Below are 19926 nucleotides of genomic sequence, written 5' to 3'. Positions count from 1 at the left end.
CAGAACAGACAAAACACACAACTTTGTGACCTCTTCAATGGCCCCCAGGCCATAAATAACTTACTGAATTGTTTTCATGACAGAGTGACTTTTCTAGAATAATTGTATTCTGACATTAAAAGCCACTCAAATGCAGAAACAGTTAAGAAGTATCTTGTCGGCCGAAGACGCTGAGCTGGTTTGGAGTGCCTTCGCGTCAACGACGGTGAGTAGAGAATTTTCCGCCAGATAAAGGTTTTTTTAATATACAACTTTTCAAGAGAAAATAACTGGTTGCTTTTATTGCTCACAAAACACCTGCAAGTGAAGCTACGAAAGCAACTTTTATTAAGGGCGCTCTGCATAATTTTGGACACACAGCGGTCAGAGAAGTCAATCACCAATAACTGTGACGCTTTCCATTTCCTTCTTTAACGTTCGAAGCTCTTCACGTTCGGAAAATAAGAGAATCGATTCAAGGTGTTTTATCAGTTGAAACTGTTGAGGATTTTTAGGAAACTCTGCGCGCACATGCCGCATACAAACACGTATGATCTATTCACAAGAATGAAATCTCCCGCTGAAAAAAACGTTTCTTCTATTGTTTGCTGGAGTAAACTACTCTTCCTTCACACCTCCGCTGCAAAAATCCATATGACTGTAACTTTACAGGTAATGTCAGTGAAGCATCCGCACAAATTTGAAGAGGCAGAATTTAGTTAAGAAAAAGATTTATTTCCTCAAAAAGTATGTATAAAGTAGCAAATTAAGTACCGTGGATTGACGCAGGTCACCGTCGCGTGTATGTTAATTTTCGCTTTTTTTGAAATCCATGGCGTGACATTTCTGCTGCTCTTGGTTACGTCGTTGGCACTCTTTGACAGCGTATGCAAATGAATTTTCTCTTAACTGGTCTCAAGACATATCTTGTATAGGATTTTTTTGGAGAATTGACCTATTTTATAAGACGATTTCCCGTTTGTGATCACTCGCTTTTTCTGTTTTCTCACGATTAACATGCATCACTTAATATCGAAACGTTGAGGAGGAAATTATTGCTGGCCACTTAGTCAGAGGCTCCAAATGTTTACTAAGCGGCCCCGTGTTGCGAACCTCATTAATATCGAAACTAACCGCAGAATTAATGAAATCTAAAGTGGCCGGCTACCAAAGAGTTTCTGCTGCTGTATTTCTGGTCGAAACAGTGTCAAAATTGACTAAGTACCCTAGCTTACACCCAGTGCATACCCAAAATATGATGAACTTCTGAAGACTGAGTAAACTGATATTGTTTTAATCGATTTTTCGAAAACACAAGGCAGTGTTTGACAACATCTGCCAGTCTTTTTTCATTTTACTTTTCAATGATGGGGGGAGGGGTGGATGATTTGGTATTTAATTTTTTTCTTCTCAGAACGTGTGTATCATCTCTGGCTGGATATTTTTTCTCCATGTAATGTCTTTTTTTTCTGCTCACTGGTCGTGTGCATGAGTTCTTTTTGGTACAAATATGCTTGAAGGATATATATATATATTTTTAATCACCTAAACACATGGAGTTTGAGGTTGAGACTCAAAGAGCACAATCTCCCCACCTCCCCCTCCCTTCCCACTTTCTCCAGGAGTGTTATAAGAAATCAGTCGTTGTTCTCATCCACGGGATCGGGACCCAGTCAGGTGCATGGTAACCATGGTAACCTTGACAGTGATGCCAGTCGGTCGGGGATATAATCGGACAAACAAAATACACAGACACAACGCTGTTCCACCGTAATGGATTTCTCCGTTCACTTCGTAAATATAAGCAGATGTCGTGAACAGATTCAATTAATTGGGACTACAATGCAACTATTTCTTGCCGGATGCCATTAGTGACGCGTTTTAACCAGTCATGCCAAACATTAGAGACATTTCCTGTTTACAAAACACTGACGTCAATGTTTCTTAGTCATTTAAATTTACGCGCCCACCAAACATGAGCAGCGATTGAAAATAAACGAAATTGAAAACACAAATTAAAATATAAGGGTAACTTCTATGTTCTCTTTGTTTTGTTGAGGGCTTCAGCTCTGTTAGGATTACAGAGCACAGGATATTTTAATCGGTTTAGACTTAAATTGTGAAGTCTAACTTATCCGCTTTGACAGATATCCCCTACAAACCCACTGTGGAATACATCTGTAATGAATGTGACCTCTGACTGTCCCGTTTACGCATGATGTCGCATGTACATCGAAATCATCATAAATGCTAGGTCGTTGTTTTCCTTCTTTTTCTTTTCCATGTTGGGTTATTTCCTCACCAGATCTTTCAATAGAGCATCTTTCAGCGATGTCACTCGTGAAATCATCGTGTAAAAGCAAAAAACGGAAACACGACAGCCATTTTTGGCCTTGAGTTGGAAAAATTTGCTTTCCCCTGTCGAGTGTGAATGGGGTTTAACTAAAAGTTTACAATCGGTGACGAGAATTTTTTTGCTGATAGCTGAGTTCTGACACCTACAAAGTTTACTGAGGAATGGGCTGAAATTGTAACTGATGGCTGAAAGGACGCGGAAAATTTTCGTGATCGCCCCCTTCCCAGACCTTTCCCCCTCCCAAGTACTGAGTTTTCATGTACAAGGCCAGCCATATCAGTTCGGCTCGAGCCTTTGAAGTTTTAGATAGCGAAGGCTTGGCTTAGAAAGTAGACATCAAAGAAATTCTTTTGCGCATCAATGCATCACTTGACTATTTTCCGTATTCTCAACACCAGCCCGTTGGCAATGCACTAGATGATATTAAGAGAAAATGGATACTAATTAAGCAAGGGTTAATTTCTCTGACCGTTTCGATCCGTGTTGAGTTCTCAGCTGTCGTGGTGTTTTCACATCTTTATTCAATTAAAATTAATTCAGAACTGAATGCCTTGCGTGATTGCGTGCAGTTCTGCTCAATTTTCTTCTCTTTGGCTTCTTTGCGGTGCCCGTAGACTCGGTTCCACCCCTCGCGCATCCTTCCGAAACCAACGTTCTTTTCTAGAAACGTCCGATTTCTCAATAGCGGTGATCAGACAAATACTCCCGCGATTTTTTCCCCCGGTGTTCCTGTACGTAGAAAGATATATATTTAGCCCACGCTATCCAGGTGGGTACACTTGACGTGACCAATATCACTCGTGGCTGCTTTTATCGCATCGTAATTTTTACTGTCACAATGTTGTTTCAATTGCACGTCAAGAGAAACTATAAAAAGAGCTTTTCTTCCGATTACAGCACAGACATAAACTAGCATGGCTACTTAGTAAGCAAATCTTGCAGTTTCGATCACAGGCTGGGATTTTTTTTCTTTTTTAACAAGTTAGCTGATTCGCGGCCTTGTTGATTTGGTGAAACTGACCTGATCCGAAGTAAATTCTGTTTTAATCGTTTGATTTTAACTTAAGCTATTTTCAAACTTCGGGGATTACACATTTGACTTTTATTTTGAGAAGACACCCACGCTTGTCGTTCGAACTGTCTGTGGAAAAAAAATTACAGGAATGCGAACAATTTGGGTAGCTGACTTCCGGACGTAGCGCAAAGATATCTAATCTAAATATAATATTACAAACTGGGATATTTCGCTCACGTTCATGTCTGCTTTAAAACATCTTATTTGGATCAAAAGGAGAGATACGTTGATTAAAGGCTTTGGATATTGCTCTCAATCAATCATGTTGATGACGTAAACTTAACATCTTTTATTGACGTGAGGGGCTTCAATAACAAAAGGTAGATAAAAGACCACAAATGTTTACTTGCGCCATAAACTGAAAAGAAATATAGCAGTGACTTTAGAGGAAATTGTAGGAAGCCGGCGCGATTTGTGACTTGGCGTTTTGAGGCATAAGCTCTATAATGATCAGGAATTTCGGAGGATCTACGTAAAAAGGTCACGCGCGCGCTGTAATCCGGACAGCTGTTTAACCCCTCCTTCGTTGCCAGTGAACATTGAAGTCTTTCATATCAAGTGTACGTACCAACAGTAACAAAGCCGAAGGGTTCTGTGTTCAACGAAGCATCACATCGCTAAAGGATTCAGCTGCAACTAAAGAAATTTAACAAGCAAGGAAATAAGGTATTCAGGTAATATGTCTTGATTAGAAAACGGACCATTGAGGCTTTTTAAATCGATCGAAAATGCATTCTGCTCAATTCGCGAGCGAGCAATGCCCTTTGGAATTTTGATGAAGTAAGCGGAGTGCTTTCGTTTCAATTCAAGCTTTGCATAATTTTTTCCTTTACTCTACCTTTCTTTGGTCTTAAAGTTCTTATGTTACTGAATTTTTCGGATGTAGCTTCCGATCGTTTACAATTCTGCATTAGAGCTTGTCCAACAAGATTTGAATAGCCCTGTTTTCTTTAATATATCACTCATTGAGTATCCCATACAGTTTAACGGAGGTGTAGCCTAATATAGAAGCAGACAGGTTTTTAACGTCACGCAGGTTTGGTTGAGCTTTCATAACACTGTCAATATTGTCACTCCTTGACTTTGTGTGCAAGATGCTATTTTTAATTCCTGGTTTGATCCTCGTCACTTTCAGAATCGCTAAAACATAGTTGTTGTATTTAGGTGGCATACAGATTTCGGTTTCTTCCCATTTCGATTGCCTGTCTGTCTGTCAGTGTCTGTCTGTCTGCACCTCGACGTGTCCTCAGACTGAAAAAGCACAATATTTTGCTTATTTTTTTTGTTGTTGTGATATTTTTAACTCGTATATTCATCATATTTCTAAAGCTGGAAATCTTCTACTTTGATAAGATCCCAGGTTTTCTGATACAAAGAAACAAGTATCTATTTTTATCGCGAAATCTAGTTTCGGCATGGCCAAATGCAATATCCCATTGTCTGTAAATCGGTGTACCTTTCTCGGACATTCAGAAATGTCTTTTCGTCAGAGACGCATTAGCCCTGTCGGTGAAGCTTGTTTACTTTGTCTCTATGTTAGCTAAGCGGCGATCAGACGCTCTGATCAACTTCTTACAACACACTGCCGAAGTCAGCCACCTTACGTCAAATTAAACCGAGGCTACACTCCGATGGAAGTCGCCAGCTGTTATCTAATACTCATGCTCTCTTCACGCTTTGAACGAAATTTATTCAAGCAAATCCGGTAGTTTATTTTTATCATTGCGTACGTTATCACTGCGCAGGGAAATGGTTATGTCAACTTTAGCTCGTACAATTATCTTTATAGGTCTTCGCTGTAATTTGTTACTTCAAGTTGATACAAGTTTAAAAAGTCGAGTTATTTATCGTTCAGTGTGTGTTTTACCTGAATTATCGATCGGTTTCTTTTTGATGATATAAATTTGAGTTTACATTTCAATGTTTTAAGAGCTTGAGTAACGTAAAAATAAACTATGAATGTTTAAAACCACATAGCGGCCCAAATTTGAGAGCATGGCCAGTATATGCGCATATATGGGCATTAAGATTGATAAATCAGTTAATATTTATTTATGTCCTTCACACTGTTTACTTAAAAAGAGGAGGATTCTCAAAAGTTGGAATCTTTTACAACAAACGAAGGCTTTCAAAGTAAACATGTTTTTCCTCTCAAGAATTTTGAGTTAAGCCTATTTTCAGATTTTTTTTTTTGGCACTTGCGCTGATAACTATCTCGGCTTAAATTAATAGAATGACATCAGTATTGTCCACGAAGCCATTTGATTGAATATCTCAATATTATATAACTGGTGCAATATTGGCAGACAGGAAAACCTTTCCGTTGCGGTTACTTGTCACTTCAAGTAGACCACCACGAGGTTTCCTCGACTCTATGGATATTTTTGTTCAGTTAAATTCATCAACACTCTGAAAGAACGGACCACTTGAAATTATCAGACTTTCTCAGGATTTATGACTTATTGCTACTCCTAACATATATAGAGTTGAAAATGTAACCCTGTGATCTTTACCATGTTTACAGACTTTCAGGTGTCTGTTCGTAGGGTAGATCAGTTCTTGTACAGGCCTAATTTTCAACTTGAACACTTTTAGTTTTGTGCTCAACTGATTTTAAGGCGTTACCTCCAGATGTTTCTTTGGATCGATATCTTTCTTTTCACGAAGGAATATCGGAAAAACAGCCTTCGAGGTGGTCTCTGTGTTAATCAGATGACAAAAAAAATTATTAAGCATATATCAGCTGGACTGTTGTTGCCGACCCCAAAGATAAACCAACTTCGGTCAAAACATGGAATTTTCAGAGTTCTTTGGCGGAAAGTTAAGTGAGTTCAAAATTTCCAATCTCTTTTCATTTGCCGAAAATGTTTCTAGTTCATTAGCTTTCAAGTTATTTACCGGCCAATTATAACCATCCCGGTGTAGAAGATAAAGTTCCACTTTCTTTTTCTCTTTTTCTCGAGAACGAAACTGGGAGCAGACCGCTCGCTTTTCACGCGTGTTTCGGGACTCAAGTTTGCTCAAGTTGAGAAGACTTAGATATAAAAACCCAAGGATCAGTCGACGTGCAATATTGAAGTAAGCATGAGGCCAGGAGATTTTAAAAAGAAATGCTTGTCAATGGCATAAAGAACGGAATGTGCTACTCAGTGTCAGTTGAAGTTTTTTGGGCCAATCACGGAAGCCTTTTTGATGTCGTCTTTTTGTCGACCCGGTTAGCAGATATACGCTTCGAGTTCCAGGCAGGCCGTGAAAGAGGAAGTGATGTTTCCTGTTTCCAACTTGTCGACCTTTCGATCCTAGCAGAGTAGTTTGTCTGGGTCGAGAAACACACAGCCGTGTATTTTTGTCCGTCACAGTGCGTATTTTGTCAAATCAGTCTGGCGGAGATCGAATTTCGCCAGGCCTTAAAATAGATGAAATGGTGCAATGTTAGGATAGAAAAGCTCTCATTGCAGTTGAACCTAAAGTCAAGTACACAGTATGTCAATGTCTTGTTTACGTGTTCGCTTACACGATTGCGCCAACGAAAGTTTCATTTTGTGAGCAAATCACTGACTATCCGGCATTTTCTAATCACACTCTTCTTCTTTGCTTAAGGTATTCCCAAAGACTTGGGGAGGTAACACTTACGAGAAGGTGTTTGAAGGATCAAGTTTGGTTGACAGGGTAGTAGAAAAATCGCCAGAAAGATATTCCACTCGAGAACAGGCGACAGAGCTTCTCCAGGGCGTCCTCAAAGAAGGATTTATCAAAAGCATTGGCAGATCTCGACTGTTTGAGGACGGTTCACAATTGTTTTATTGGACAGAAAACTCGCAATCACCCAACAACATGGCGACCACCGTCAATTCAAGAACACAGGTGACATCTTTATTACGTTGTAATCATATTATAATAAGTAGGCTCTGATTGACCATGACACCACCCCCTCCCCTATCCGTGCACCGCACCCCTCCCATGCCCATAAACGCCAGCCTGTCAAGATAATCCAGATTAGTGTCAAAGTGTTATTAGTGTCATTTTATTCATTGCTGACTACTGGCAAGTCTCAAACCGGGTGACTTATCGCAAATTTTAACTTTAGAAGCTGACCTGTTAAAAATGCACCTCAAATGGGGGATTGGAATTTTAACAACTTTTTAATCTTTTTAATCTGCTTTTAAGTAAACGGAACCCGCACTGTGTGTCTTGCGAACTCTATGGTTGTTTGCAGAAGTGATCGCGTTGATGACAAACCAGAAGGTTACAAACGTTTTTTAAAACGTTTTTTTTCTTTAATAATCGTTAGAAACAAGGAAATTGTTATTCGGTCATGTGACACTTCCGCGTGACCATTCAGTTTCAACCTAGCGTGACACCATCTGGAGTGACTGTTGTTTCTTTGATTGCATAAGAGTACCGTGATTCGCAAAAAACGGTACATAATTTTCTTGCTATTTTTGTGATGTTCCTCGTAGGCGCTTACATATCTTTCCAACGTCAGTTTCTGAGCAAGAATAAGTTGATTTCTCACCCACGCTCTAACCCGTTTATTTTCGCTTAATGATAGACATTTTGTCAGGTCTCAAACCTCCTTGAAAACCTTCAAAGACTGAAATGGTGTCCAAGGAAAAACATAAAACATTATGTAGGGAGTGCACGCTTAGAATTCCTGTTTACTGTAATTTGTTCTTACAGCGCTTCAACAAAACGCAAAAAGAAGAAGCTAAACCGGCTTGGGTAACTCCTAACTTGAAGAAAACAGCCAGACCAGGAGGGGTACCCAGGAGGGAAATTAACACTCTTTCACGCGCTACTCCAAATAAGGTCTCCGAAGATGCAGACACTGACAAGAAGACAAATGCGACTAAATCTCTCTCCAGAGGATTAGCAGCCCTTCTTGAACGGGATCAACCATTTAGTACCCAAAATATGCAGGATAGCAATTGCGAAGATAAGAAGGAAGAGAAAACAGAAACAGATGGGCATTCCAACATGATTAGCACTGACAGAAAAAGCGGTAATGATCAAGCGAAAACAGAAAATTCCAAAACCGATTCTAAACCATCATCATCCACTCAGCGGTCATTCCACAAGGCTCCGCAGGTTAAACTGGTTCAAACCGGTTCTGTGACTGATGATTCCAAACAGTCGTCAACGCCACAGCGGTCTGTGCACAAGGCCCCACAGATTCAACAGGCTCAATCTGGTTTAGTTACTGACATAGCAAAACCGATCGCCCATCAAAACGGAGAAGTGGTTCCCTTGAAAAAAGCCGTACAAGAAGGAAAAGTCACCCAGGTGAAGCCCGCCACGCAGTCCTACGTGGCTAAAGCTCCGGTAATTGTTCAGGGAAGAAAGATTGGTCCCGAGGGCGTTCCCGAGAAGACCAATGAGGAGGAAAATACTGGTAAAAAGGCTGATATAATTACGCCATCTATAAAAGCTTCGCCATTTATTAATCACAAAGAAGTGGAAGAGAGGGCTCCTACTAAGGTGCTAAAAAGCTCACCGATCAAAATAGTCAATGGTGTCGATGATGGGAAGAAAAGTGAAGTGGTTACAGCAAGAGATTCTTCTACTAAGGCAGCAAAAGTTAATCAACACGCGACAGTAGAATCGGACAAAGAAACCGCGGAATTCCTCAAAAAAGAAATCGAACGAATCAAGGCCGAGCATGTAGCAGAGATAACTAAATACCAAGAAACGATAAAGGAGATGAAACATCAAATTGAACAAGCAAAAGAAATGACAAACTCTGAAGGAACAGCAGGGAGTGAAACATCTTCAGATCTCTCTAGATCAAGTTCCGTGTCCAGTTTGTCACCTCCACCACCACCACCGCCTCCTCCTCCTCCAGCTCCAACAGGGCCCCCTGCTCCACCACCTCCACCACCCCCTGGGGCAATGAGTCCTCCTCCACCACCTCCCCCTCTTCATGGTGGCGGACCGCCACCTCCGCCACCTCCAATGGGTCCTGGCGCACGTCGCCTAGCAGGCGGAGCCAAGCCGACGAAAGCTGCCATCAAACCAGATGTGGAAATGAAACCACTGTTTTGGACAAGAATATTAATATCAGGTTGGTTTTTTAAATAGTTTGTTTTTATATCGTCTTGCCTGAGAATTAAACAACTAGATTACCTGCGACATGCTCTATTTTAGATTTCTCGGAAAAAAACCCTTACTACATGGGAAGCACGAGGGGATTCTTATATGAGACGAGCACAACAGAGAAATTAGACCTGATCACAGTTTGCAGTCTTCTTTGGACTCAAGTATGAAGACATGACAATTCTAAAAGCTTAGCTTGGTATTGGAATCCTGTTTTTGTGTTTGTTTCAGATGAACAAGATGGTGGTGACCTAAACAACAACAAACCCAAGAACATCATTTGGAAACACGTGACGGAGATGGATTTTAACAGAAAAGAGTTCCAAAAGTATGGCGTTTATTTGTTTTTTCTGTTGCGAGTTAGATGCAGTGTGTGTGAATGCGTCAGAATGCATCAGAGAAAAGGTTCATAACTTTCCAGATGCCAGAATAAGAGAGGACTTGAACAGAACAATTGTCTATTTTCTGTACAGGTTGTTTGGACGCAAAGGCAAAAAGAAGTCTAAGTGTGATAGGAGGAGCACTCTTAAAGATGATAGCCACTTCTCACATTCAAAAGGTCCACATGTAAGTGTTCATCGTCAAAACTTTGTCTTGGTCTTAACATCTGTACCTTGTCTAATTTCTTGACTAAGGGAAGTGCGCTGGCCTAATGGTTAACGCGGTAGACTCCGGTTTGACGATCCGGCTTGAGTAATTGCCTTGTGTTCGTGAGCAACGCAACACTGTTACAATGCTTCTCTCTACTCAGGTGCATAAATGGATATCGGCAAACTAAATGCAGGGGGGAAACTCTCCAATGAACTAGCATTCTACCCAGGGTGGAGTAACAATCCCCTGCTCGTTTGATGCTTCACGGCAAACTGGAATAGGCCGTAGCAAACTTAACCTTGTTATCAATCACTTACCTACCTTGTAGTATTCTGATTCTTGGTGTATCTTGCTCGTTTCTAGGCCGCCAAGCTGCTTGATAATGGCCGATCTCAGACTATTGGTATTATCATGAGCAGCCTGAGCTGTCAACTGGAGGACATCAGAGACGCCGTCTACAAAATGGATACCTCTGTCATTGACATGGACGGGTAAGGCAACATACATAACGTGTCACATTCCCACAAGGATATCACCCTCATTCCATGTTTCAATACGGTACTAGCGGTGATGCACGCTCGTGATAAAAAAAGGTACAAAACTCTGACCTTTTCTAGTACCAATCTGGCCATTCCATTTCAAATTTCCACAACGCCGCTATGCATTCAAGTAGCAGTTAACCGCAAATCTCTCGTCTGTAATTTAAAATTTGATTCTTGGTCAGCAAGCGTTAATCACTCATCAATTGAAGATTTTGGAATTGGTACCTTTTAAGGATGATCATGAAATTTAGCATTCTTTCCACCAGGTTCAGCAACACCGTAACAGCTGTTCATGGCTTTTCAATCCACACTTATGTATACATTTTCATTCTTGGTAGCCACAGACATCTTGTTTCTAAGGGACCCGTAACGCACAAATGCCCTTAATTAGTGAATACATGTTTAGCTAAGTCTTCAAGTTTTGACTTTAGACACCAAAATCAACTTGGTAAAGCCGCAGCTTCCTGTTTTAAGCACAGACTTGATTTTCAGCGTCAGAAATTTCCAATGTCCCACCCATTTGTCACATGAAACTATGTTCGGTATTAAATTATTCATTTTCACACCAAAGTACTTTTGTGCTTTTGAATTTTTTACAAGGGCATCTTATACGTTTCACCTGCAGATTGAAAGCTTTGTACGACATTCGCCCAAAAGCAGATGAAATCGAAATGATTACAAAATATCAACAAGATAATCCAAACGGTAAGTCTTGGTAAACTATGTTAATTTCTCTTTCGTAATTGTGCGCAAAGCAGGCAGAAATTTCTTCTCGCATTTCGATTAGGTTTTACTTATGATCTACCGGAGGATAGAGGTTAGTTTCTTTATTATATAAAACAAATAGATGCCATGTTGCCGTGCGTCTGTTCCGTAAAAGATCACAAAAGACGTTAAACTGTGGTAAGAACGTCAGTGACACTCTCGGCTATCGTTCCGTGTGCCACCTTTTTTGTTCTTACCACATTTTCACGTTATCCGTGATCTATGATCTGAACAAACGCACGGCAACATGGTATCTATTTGTTAAGTGGAAAATAGTTTTCAAATAGAAGATCCAACTAATAAACTTGTATGACTGATTTATACTTATTCGCTTTTGCGTCTCTGAGCTTAACTCATCTTGTTTGTGTTCTCTGCTTGGTTTTTTGTTTTCAGTTCCCCTAGACAAACCAGAGGAATTCTTACTTCAAATACATAAGATGGATCACTTTGCAGAACGACTGGAGTGCTGGCTAACCAGAAATAAATTCAAGGAAACCTTAACGGCCATTGGTAAGGCCATGCCTATGTATAAGAATACAGTGTAACTTAAAAGGGCGAAGGGATAGGGCTGGAACAGTCGTTGCACCTCGGTTTGATCTTTACCCCTGGGGTACGAACGTGTGTTTGTTTACTTTAGCGTCAAACGTCAGTGCGCAGTTGTGGTCTTGGAACTACATGTATTCTGTATGTTCTTGTGAGTGCAGCCGAATGCAAGGAGACGATGGGAGATGGAATCGGCTAATTGATCAATTAATTAATGACTAACTGATTACTTATTTATTACTAATTAATTACTTTTTTCTTTTCTTCTCTTTAGACAGAAGATTATCTGCCATATGCGAGGCTGGCAGTTTGCTTCGCACAAAGTAAGTACCCCCGGTCACTAACAAAACAGACTGATGGCCAGATGATTTGGTTAACAATTTGTATCAGTAACACTACTAACGATCTGGATGGCCATAAGACTTCTAGTAGGCCAATGCAAACAACGTATTTTTTTCATTTAGAGTTTTTTTTATTATTTCAGCGACGACTTGTCATTTGTTTTGTCCATAATCCTGACTCTTGGAAACTTCATGAATGGAGGCACGAACAGAGGACAAGCAGACGGGTTCCAGTTGAGCGTTCTTAATAAAATTAGAGATGTCAAAACACAGGTGGGTAAAGACTGCGAGAATAGATGTACGATTAATGTCACATAAATGCGCCTTGATTTACTTAAACCGACCACATTTTCCACCGCGGGGGGGAAGGGAGACTCCTATAAAGGACGGTTGTTCCCGTCGTAAGTTTTAGGGGCTAAAACTGAGCGATTTTGGTACCTCTTACGGTGTTCACTGTTCAGCCTCAAAGGTCCACAGGGGGAAAAAAAAATCAAGCCACACCCAAAATACAGGATCTCGGTACCTCTTCGGGGTTCTTTTCAAAATTTCTGAAGAACATCTTCGTCCTTTTTATATAGGAGTTCCGCCCCCGGGATTTTTCCCTTGTCGCTACTTTTTTAACCAAAGTAGCCACTTCTATATCAAGTGAAAAGACGTTCCCCATTCGTCCATTTCAATTGGGAAGCCGACAAAATTCAGTTACCTTATTTTATTGTTAATTTTGCTTCAGGACAATGAGTCGAATCTTATGAAATACCTCGTGCAAGTCTACTGTGACAAGAGACATGGAGGCGAGAGAGGGGACTTTAACCTACCAGACCCTTACTCCATCCTCGCTGCTGCTCAGGTAAATTAATTTAATTTTGATTTAAGCACATAATTAAGTTCCTTATTCGTCAACAGGATCTAACGGTTTTTTCCCTTTAAAAGCGTTTTATTCAGTTTTGAGCCAGTTACACGTGGCATCAACACGACTAGCTGCTGAATAACAAGGATATTCACTACACGAAATCCTGCTCTCACATTTCTATGAAGTCAGACTCCGTCACGTATTTTTGTTGTAAATACCACAGTATTTTTAATGTTGGTTATATCCAGGGAAATTGGAGCTAGTGTACAATTTAGAAGAAATGTGCTTTCATCGAGCGAAATATGGTCAAACTGGGCTCTTTGTAGACTATTGTGAATAGAGGATAACAATTCAATCTTACCATCATGTGCGCAGATGGTGGTCTCTCCCTGTTTATAGTAGACCTCTTGCTATGCCACCCAATATCTCTAACCACTACGTAGGGTAAAAATAAATGAAATTTTTATTTATCTACGAGACACTAAAAAAGTTTATGTGCATCAAGATCGAATGAGAAATTGGAGAGTTGGTTTTTTGTGGAGGGCAAAAAAACGGAAAACCCGGAGTAAAACTTTCGAGCTAAGACGAGATCCAAACTCAACCCATTACTAACGCCTGGTCCAGGATTCGAACCCAGGCCACGTTGGCAGGAGGCGAGCGCCCTCGTCACCGTACCACCTCTGCTCCCAGTAATGTACGTAAGGGAATAGAATTGCAGCCATTAGTTCCTAGGGGACTTCCTACAAGAGTGATAAGCTAAAATAATTTCTCTCTTTCACAGGTTTCATTCAAGGATATCAAAGCAGGTAATTTTGTTTTTTCTTTGTGATGGTATGTTTATACCTTTACGATTACTCCATCATTTCTTCTTCCAAAAGTTTGATGTTTTTGTTCCTCATTGGGTTCGAAATCTCATCTTCTTTGCTCTTTTTATTTCAGAACTCGCTGAAGCTAAGATATCGTTAGCAACCTGTAAGGCCAAGGTGAGTTGGTTTTCAGCAGTTCGTTTACAGTTAGCAACCTAAAACTTTTTGTCCAAGTTTCTCAGCTTTTTTCTGTCCAAATCCCAATTTCATTCCCATTTTTTTGTTTGGTGATTCTCAGTCCCAGTGAAAAAAAAAATAGGCGACTCCCACTTTCCGTTTTACCCCTTCAGGGCCTTGGTAACATCGTTGAAATTTAAACATAGTTAACTAGGAGACTTCTTTCTGTTTGCAGTCCGAAATGGTACTTGTAGGAGATAATCCAGAGCATCGAGAGCCGTTTGAAAGTTTTGTGAAAGAATATTTGCAAACAGGTGAGCACATCATTTTTGCCTTTCAGCAGCAATTTTAATATTTCTCAACAAAGCAGACCCCGCTACCCTTATGACGTTTATCAACAACTGAGCTGGTTTCTGGCTAAATTGTTCATCCTTTTGGAAAATCACCTTACACTTTCACCATTTTTATCCATTCCAGGGGAAAAGGAGCTTTCTCGCTTACAAAAAAAGGTTCAAGCAACGACGGAAGATTTCAAGGAAGTGGTGGATTATTTCCAGTATACTGGCGAAGGAGAGGAGGTGAGTATGTTTTTCTCGTACTCAGATCTCACTCTGCTTGGCCGTTGGAGATCTCTGTCCGGAATAAACTCTGTTTTTCTCGTACAATTCACGCTTTGCTGTTGTCGTTGTAACTTTCTTTACAAATTTCTCTTTTAGGTTACCCCGCCATTATTTTTCGGCATTTGGGGAAATTTCCTAGAGGTTTTCAAGAACTTTTGGAAGGTATGAAGCTTCGTATTCTAATGCATTTTGTCTTTGTACATGTTTGCGCCGAGTATTTTATTATTATTATTATTATTTTGTTATTTTTCTTTTTTTTTTTATTGTCACTCACACTGGTTACATAGTAATACAGCTACTTACACCTCTTTGCGCCAGATTTAATTCTAACGGATTTAATTATATGATGTACATTTATTTCGTTACATTTTTATTATTTAAACTTTTCCTGCTTTGGTTGCCGTATTTTCACTAACATTTTGTTAATAGTTTTCGATCTAAGTACCCTTTCAAAACCTTAACATGTTAAGTGGAACCCCAAGATTTACAAGCTACTAATTGTTTCTGAATGCGTCGCATATTCATAAATTGACTTTCTTTCTCTGAGTTACAGGTTTAAGATTATACTATTATCCCAATGCACTAATGTTTCTAATTTCTCTCAGCATTTCTCTCCAGCTTTACGTGATACGGTCGCGAATAGGCCCTTTGCATGATCCGGTCACATGGTACGGAATTAATTATGCTGGGACGCAAGTTACACAGTGGGACTTTCAAAACAAAGGAAAGTCGGGCTGGACTGGTACGAGTTCCTTTGTTTTGGAAATCCCACCGTGTAACTTGTGTCCCAGCATAATTAAATCCGTACCATGTGACCGGATCGTGCAAAGGGCCTATTAGTCCCTTATTTGTCACACTGTTCTTGTGCATTCATTGGTCATGTGTTCACCTCTCGTTCCTATACAGTCGCGTGCTCATTCAACATGGCGTTTAACACTTATCAACTCATTTAATCGCACTTTGTATCATTGCTTTAGCCAATCAGAGCGCTAATGCTTTCACTAACAATGAACTAACATTGCTCTTATCTCTAGCCTGATACGGGAGAGACTTTGGATGCTAATGAGAAACTATTGTTGATAACTAAGGTAGCTCAAATAAACACAAACATATACTGGTAAATAATTACGTAACAAAACTTAATTAATCAAATAAGAGTATTTGCGGTTAACAAACATTTTGACCAATAATTTTTGACATTAATTTCTCAATCAAATTAAATTATAATTTCTGTTGAAGTGTTTAATTGTTAAAGAGTTGCATTACACCTTGTTTTAATTTGTAACAATAGTAGAGCAGGTTTCTCCTAAATGTCAAAAAGTAGATCTAAACCCAATTGCTTTGGGTTTGCATAACCACGCTAAGTGATTGGCTTTAAAAAAAACGCGCCGCTTTTTCATCCAATCAGAAGTAAAACCAAAACCAATCATGACTCGCTCGTACACGTTTTCCCGCGCTTTGCGCCAGCTGCATGTATTTACATTGAACTTGGATTGGTTTGCTGGATTGTCTGTGTTATTTTTTCGATTGGCCAGAGTGATTCCTTTGGTTTTGGTTTTACGACACTCAATTGAAACAAACTCCAAGGTGACTTACTATTTCCTTTTTACACGCTGCTGAATTTTTCTATTTTATGTAATTTTGATTTTTTTTTTAACAGTGGAGGGAATAATAAACACCTGATAAACATATAACTGAACATAACCATTAAAATATTGAATGAAACAAAATGTCGCCACTTTGGAAACGAAGCGAAATCTGAGGCGAGTATCATCTCGTGGTGGCTTCTGGAACCGTTTCTAGGGACAAAACAAAAGATGAGAACCTCTATTTTGTCCAGAAACGGTCCCACAAGTCACTGTGAGATAATACTCGCCTCAGACGTCTCCTCATTTCTAAAGTGGCGATCAAGATATAAAAAGACCTTTAATCTCAACTCTATGAAATATTGATTTAAAACAGGAATGGTTGATTATGTAAACCGGTAGTGTTTTAAAAAGGAATTAATTCGTCACTTTTGAGTCTGGAAATGAGATTTAAATAAAATTTCGTAACTGGATAGCTTGAGCTTGAGTATGGTAGCCTCGTCAGAGAACGAAACTGATCAAATGCCGTTTCATCGTGAAACCACTGGCGACTTTTTGCTGCTTTATAAGACAATATCTAAAACGTTATATTATTGTCTATTTTAAGGCCGAACAGGTCAACCTAGCCAAACGGACATTCCGTAATGCTGAGCATCTCAAACAGGTTTGTTGTGGTTATGTTAATCAATATTTATTATCATGATGTAGATAGGGCGAATATTTTTTTTTTTCTCAGAGGAAAACAATTCCACTCCACCGCACTGCTAAGCATGTTTCATTTCAATTGTCCACACTAGGGCGTCATCCGCATAACCAAACTCTACAGCAAAATAACCAGGACTGCGTGACAATACTGTTCAATGTAGCTTTCATTTGTCAGAAGAGTCATAAGCTCAGATTCCATCCCCGAAAATTAAAGAACTCGAGTGGTACAATAAACAGTGCCAAATAAGATTATTTTCTCTGTAGTTTCGATCGAGTTTGAATTGTCTCGATCAATGGCCTAGCCTTTTGTATTCTTATTCTTATTCTTATCCATTCTGGGTTTTTTTTCTCAGATAAGAGCGACGGCTACCAAATTCAAGAAACGCAGGACCAGCGACGTAGAAGAACCGAGCAGGAGTCGATCAGTAACTCACACATAGTCACGTGACTCACGTGCTGCGGTCGCAAAACGTCAATCATTTATTGTACTTTTAGTATTTATTAGATTATTCTTAGCTTTAATTGGGAGTAGGGAAAAAGAAAATGATGTAGCATCGACGATGAAGCGGTAGTTTATCGTGGACAGATCTTTAAGCCAATTTGGCTTGGATACAAAAATTTGAAGGGGAAAAAGTTCCTTAATATAAATACGAAAAAAAATTAACAACTGAAGAGTTGAATAATTCTTGTATAGATAGAGCTCTTTTATCGTGATTCTGGGAGCTTGTTTTGCTTTCCTGTCTTTTCTCATTTTTACAGTTGGTTAAAACTGGGAAACTCGCGCGATCTTATTGTCTTTTGGCCAATCAGAATCAAAGCCCAGACTAACCCTGGAGCCTGTTTCTTGAAAGTCCCGAAAACTTTTCGGGCCCGTAAAGCCATTTTTAGATAATCTGTAAAAAACAGAAAGGTGTTTACGCCTGAAATTTCTTATATGAAGGGAACTTCCGGTCATATTAAGAATATGTAAATAAAACAGTTCTGGAATGATAAGGTTTGAGATTTTGCTCCGGCTTTCCGGGTGCGAAAACTTTTCGGGACCTTCGAGAAACGAGCCCCTGATTGAATTTCTCGCGCTTTGCAACGCGCGTTTGCAACCGACTAGGGTTCACCGTTCGCTGCAGCTGGATTTGCCGCCAAAATAACATTAACTTTGTAAATATGCTGGTTTCCTTTCTCATTCAGTGGAACTAAACTTCCACTCACGAAAATAGTCCAAAGGATAAGCTTTACAGTTTTCATGAACATGTAAATCATTAGCGTGATCATAGTGAGGTATTGTAAATACATGGTAGTTCTATATCTATTTGCATGCGTGGGATAAGATAGATCTGATTTTTAGATTGGTAAGATGGACTTTTGACAACTCTGCAGTTTATTTGTTGAACAGAACTTGTTTCTACATTATTTTAGCCATCTTTACTTTTTTAGCGGTAAACTGGTTCTCTGGGAGCTGGGAACTAGTAATATCGCTACTGGCTTTAAAGATGATTTCCAGTCCGTATTGCGCAGTCTCAGCACCCAATGTTTATACACATTATATTGGTCTCACTCGATAAAATGTGAATCGATGTTATTCGTTACGAACCACATACCTTATCTTTGAAGCCTGTCAAATTCTTTTTCCAACAGCTTCATTGCTTTTTACAGCTGCGAAGTTGTTTCATCAAGTGATATGAGAAAGAACGTTAACGAAGCATAAAGCTTCGACCGCTTCGCATCCATAATGGCGGTTGTTTTGAAACTTTGAATTTACTTCATGTAAGTAGTTGCTAAATGTTTACATTTTGTGATGTCGTAAACGAAACGATACAAAAAAACGCAAACAAACTCTTGAGAGTGCGCAGTACGGACTGGAAATCATCTGTTAGTCAGTCAAGAAGAAACTTTTAGAATGTTCGTTGTTTTACAATCAACGTTACTCATTTTTGACATATTAATAGACAGTTTATTGTATAGAGTTTGTAATGTTTATCTGCAAAAGATTTTGTAGTCTTATTACAATGAGCGATATTGTACAGACTAGTTTCACAATTTGCTTCAGTTAACAAAATAAGAACTATTTTGCATTCAGCGTAAGTGTTGAACCGATAGGTGCTTGTTTTTTGGCTTACTCAAGCGTTTAAAAAAACTCCCCCCTCAGTCCCTGATTCGGAGATATCACATATATTGATCTAAAATGTTACACTAACATTTGATGTGTGGGCAGTCACTTTCATGTAACTCTTTGATGTGTTTCTGTTTAAATTATTATACACTCATTCCAGCTATTTCCAAAGCTGCCCCGACTATAAAGTTTCATCCTGTCACTCGTGCAGCAAGCGTGACAGATAACCCCACTCAGCAATATTCAGCAATCGTGATCGAGTTTTGTTTTAAGAAAATCGCTAAACAAAAATGAAACGATTATGTTACATTCACGTGATCAGTACGTGGTGCTGAACCGCGGCCAATAAAGTAGAATTTAAAAACAAAATATTTGTCTGGTTTTGAAAAAAAGTCCTTGTCAGTTTCTTTATAGCGTGAGAACCATCAGCCCTGCCGGTTGCTGAACTCCATTGTATGATTATTACACCACGTATCTATGGGCAAATGTGTCCTGCCGCTAGTCATCAGGAACAAAGGCTCATGCCCATTGGTTCAATCGCATCAAAGATAACCTACGTGTAGCCGTACCCACCTTCCCGACGAAAAACCTTTTTCCTCGGGGAGTGGCTACAGCTTCACGTAGGCTACACCAAAGACGAAGGGGTTTAATGTTAGGAATATATCAACAATAGCTTAAAACAGTTACACAGACGTTTGCGATACGTTGTAAATAAAGTTTTTGCCCACTTGTTACTCGACCTTCTGCTGGATTTCTTCTTAACTTAACAAACTCAAGTTTAGTTTGGGGG

General features: G+C 39.6%; 1 protein-coding gene across 3 annotated transcripts; it reads left to right on the top strand.

The window, feature by feature from the left end:
* Positions 1 to 117: 117 nt before the first annotated feature.
* Positions 118 to 19875, top strand: LOC110041852 (uncharacterized). Of its 3 annotated transcripts, none has more exons than XM_020747178.2 (18): positions 118 to 205; positions 7011 to 7274; positions 8091 to 9471; positions 9735 to 9831; positions 9977 to 10070; positions 10458 to 10585; positions 11262 to 11341; positions 11795 to 11911; positions 12219 to 12267; positions 12429 to 12558; positions 13016 to 13132; positions 13917 to 13941; positions 14075 to 14118; positions 14354 to 14432; positions 14596 to 14696; positions 14835 to 14900; positions 16932 to 16988; positions 17383 to 19875. In XM_020747178.2, exons 1-18 carry the CDS (start codon positions 131 to 133, stop codon positions 17467 to 17469), a joined length of 2991 nt encoding a protein of 996 aa, XP_020602837.2. In that variant the 5' UTR covers positions 118 to 130; the 3' UTR covers positions 17470 to 19875. The 3 variants fall into 3 exon arrangements, with proteins under 3 accessions (XP_020602837.2, XP_089154015.1, XP_089154016.1); XM_089297889.1 differs by lacking the exon at positions 118 to 205 and adding an exon at positions 3527 to 4076; XM_089297890.1 differs by lacking the exon at positions 118 to 205 and adding an exon at positions 6832 to 6891.
* The last annotated feature ends 51 nt before the right edge of the window (positions 19876 to 19926 follow it).

The sequence above is a fragment of the Orbicella faveolata genome, unplaced genomic scaffold (genome assembly GCF_042242905.1).
Source record: "Orbicella faveolata isolate gen_17 unplaced genomic scaffold, um_ofav_v1 contig_3, whole genome shotgun sequence".
NCBI lineage: Eukaryota > Metazoa > Cnidaria > Anthozoa > Scleractinia > Merulinidae > Orbicella > Orbicella faveolata.
This window is presented reverse-complemented; position numbering and strand designations above follow the sequence as displayed.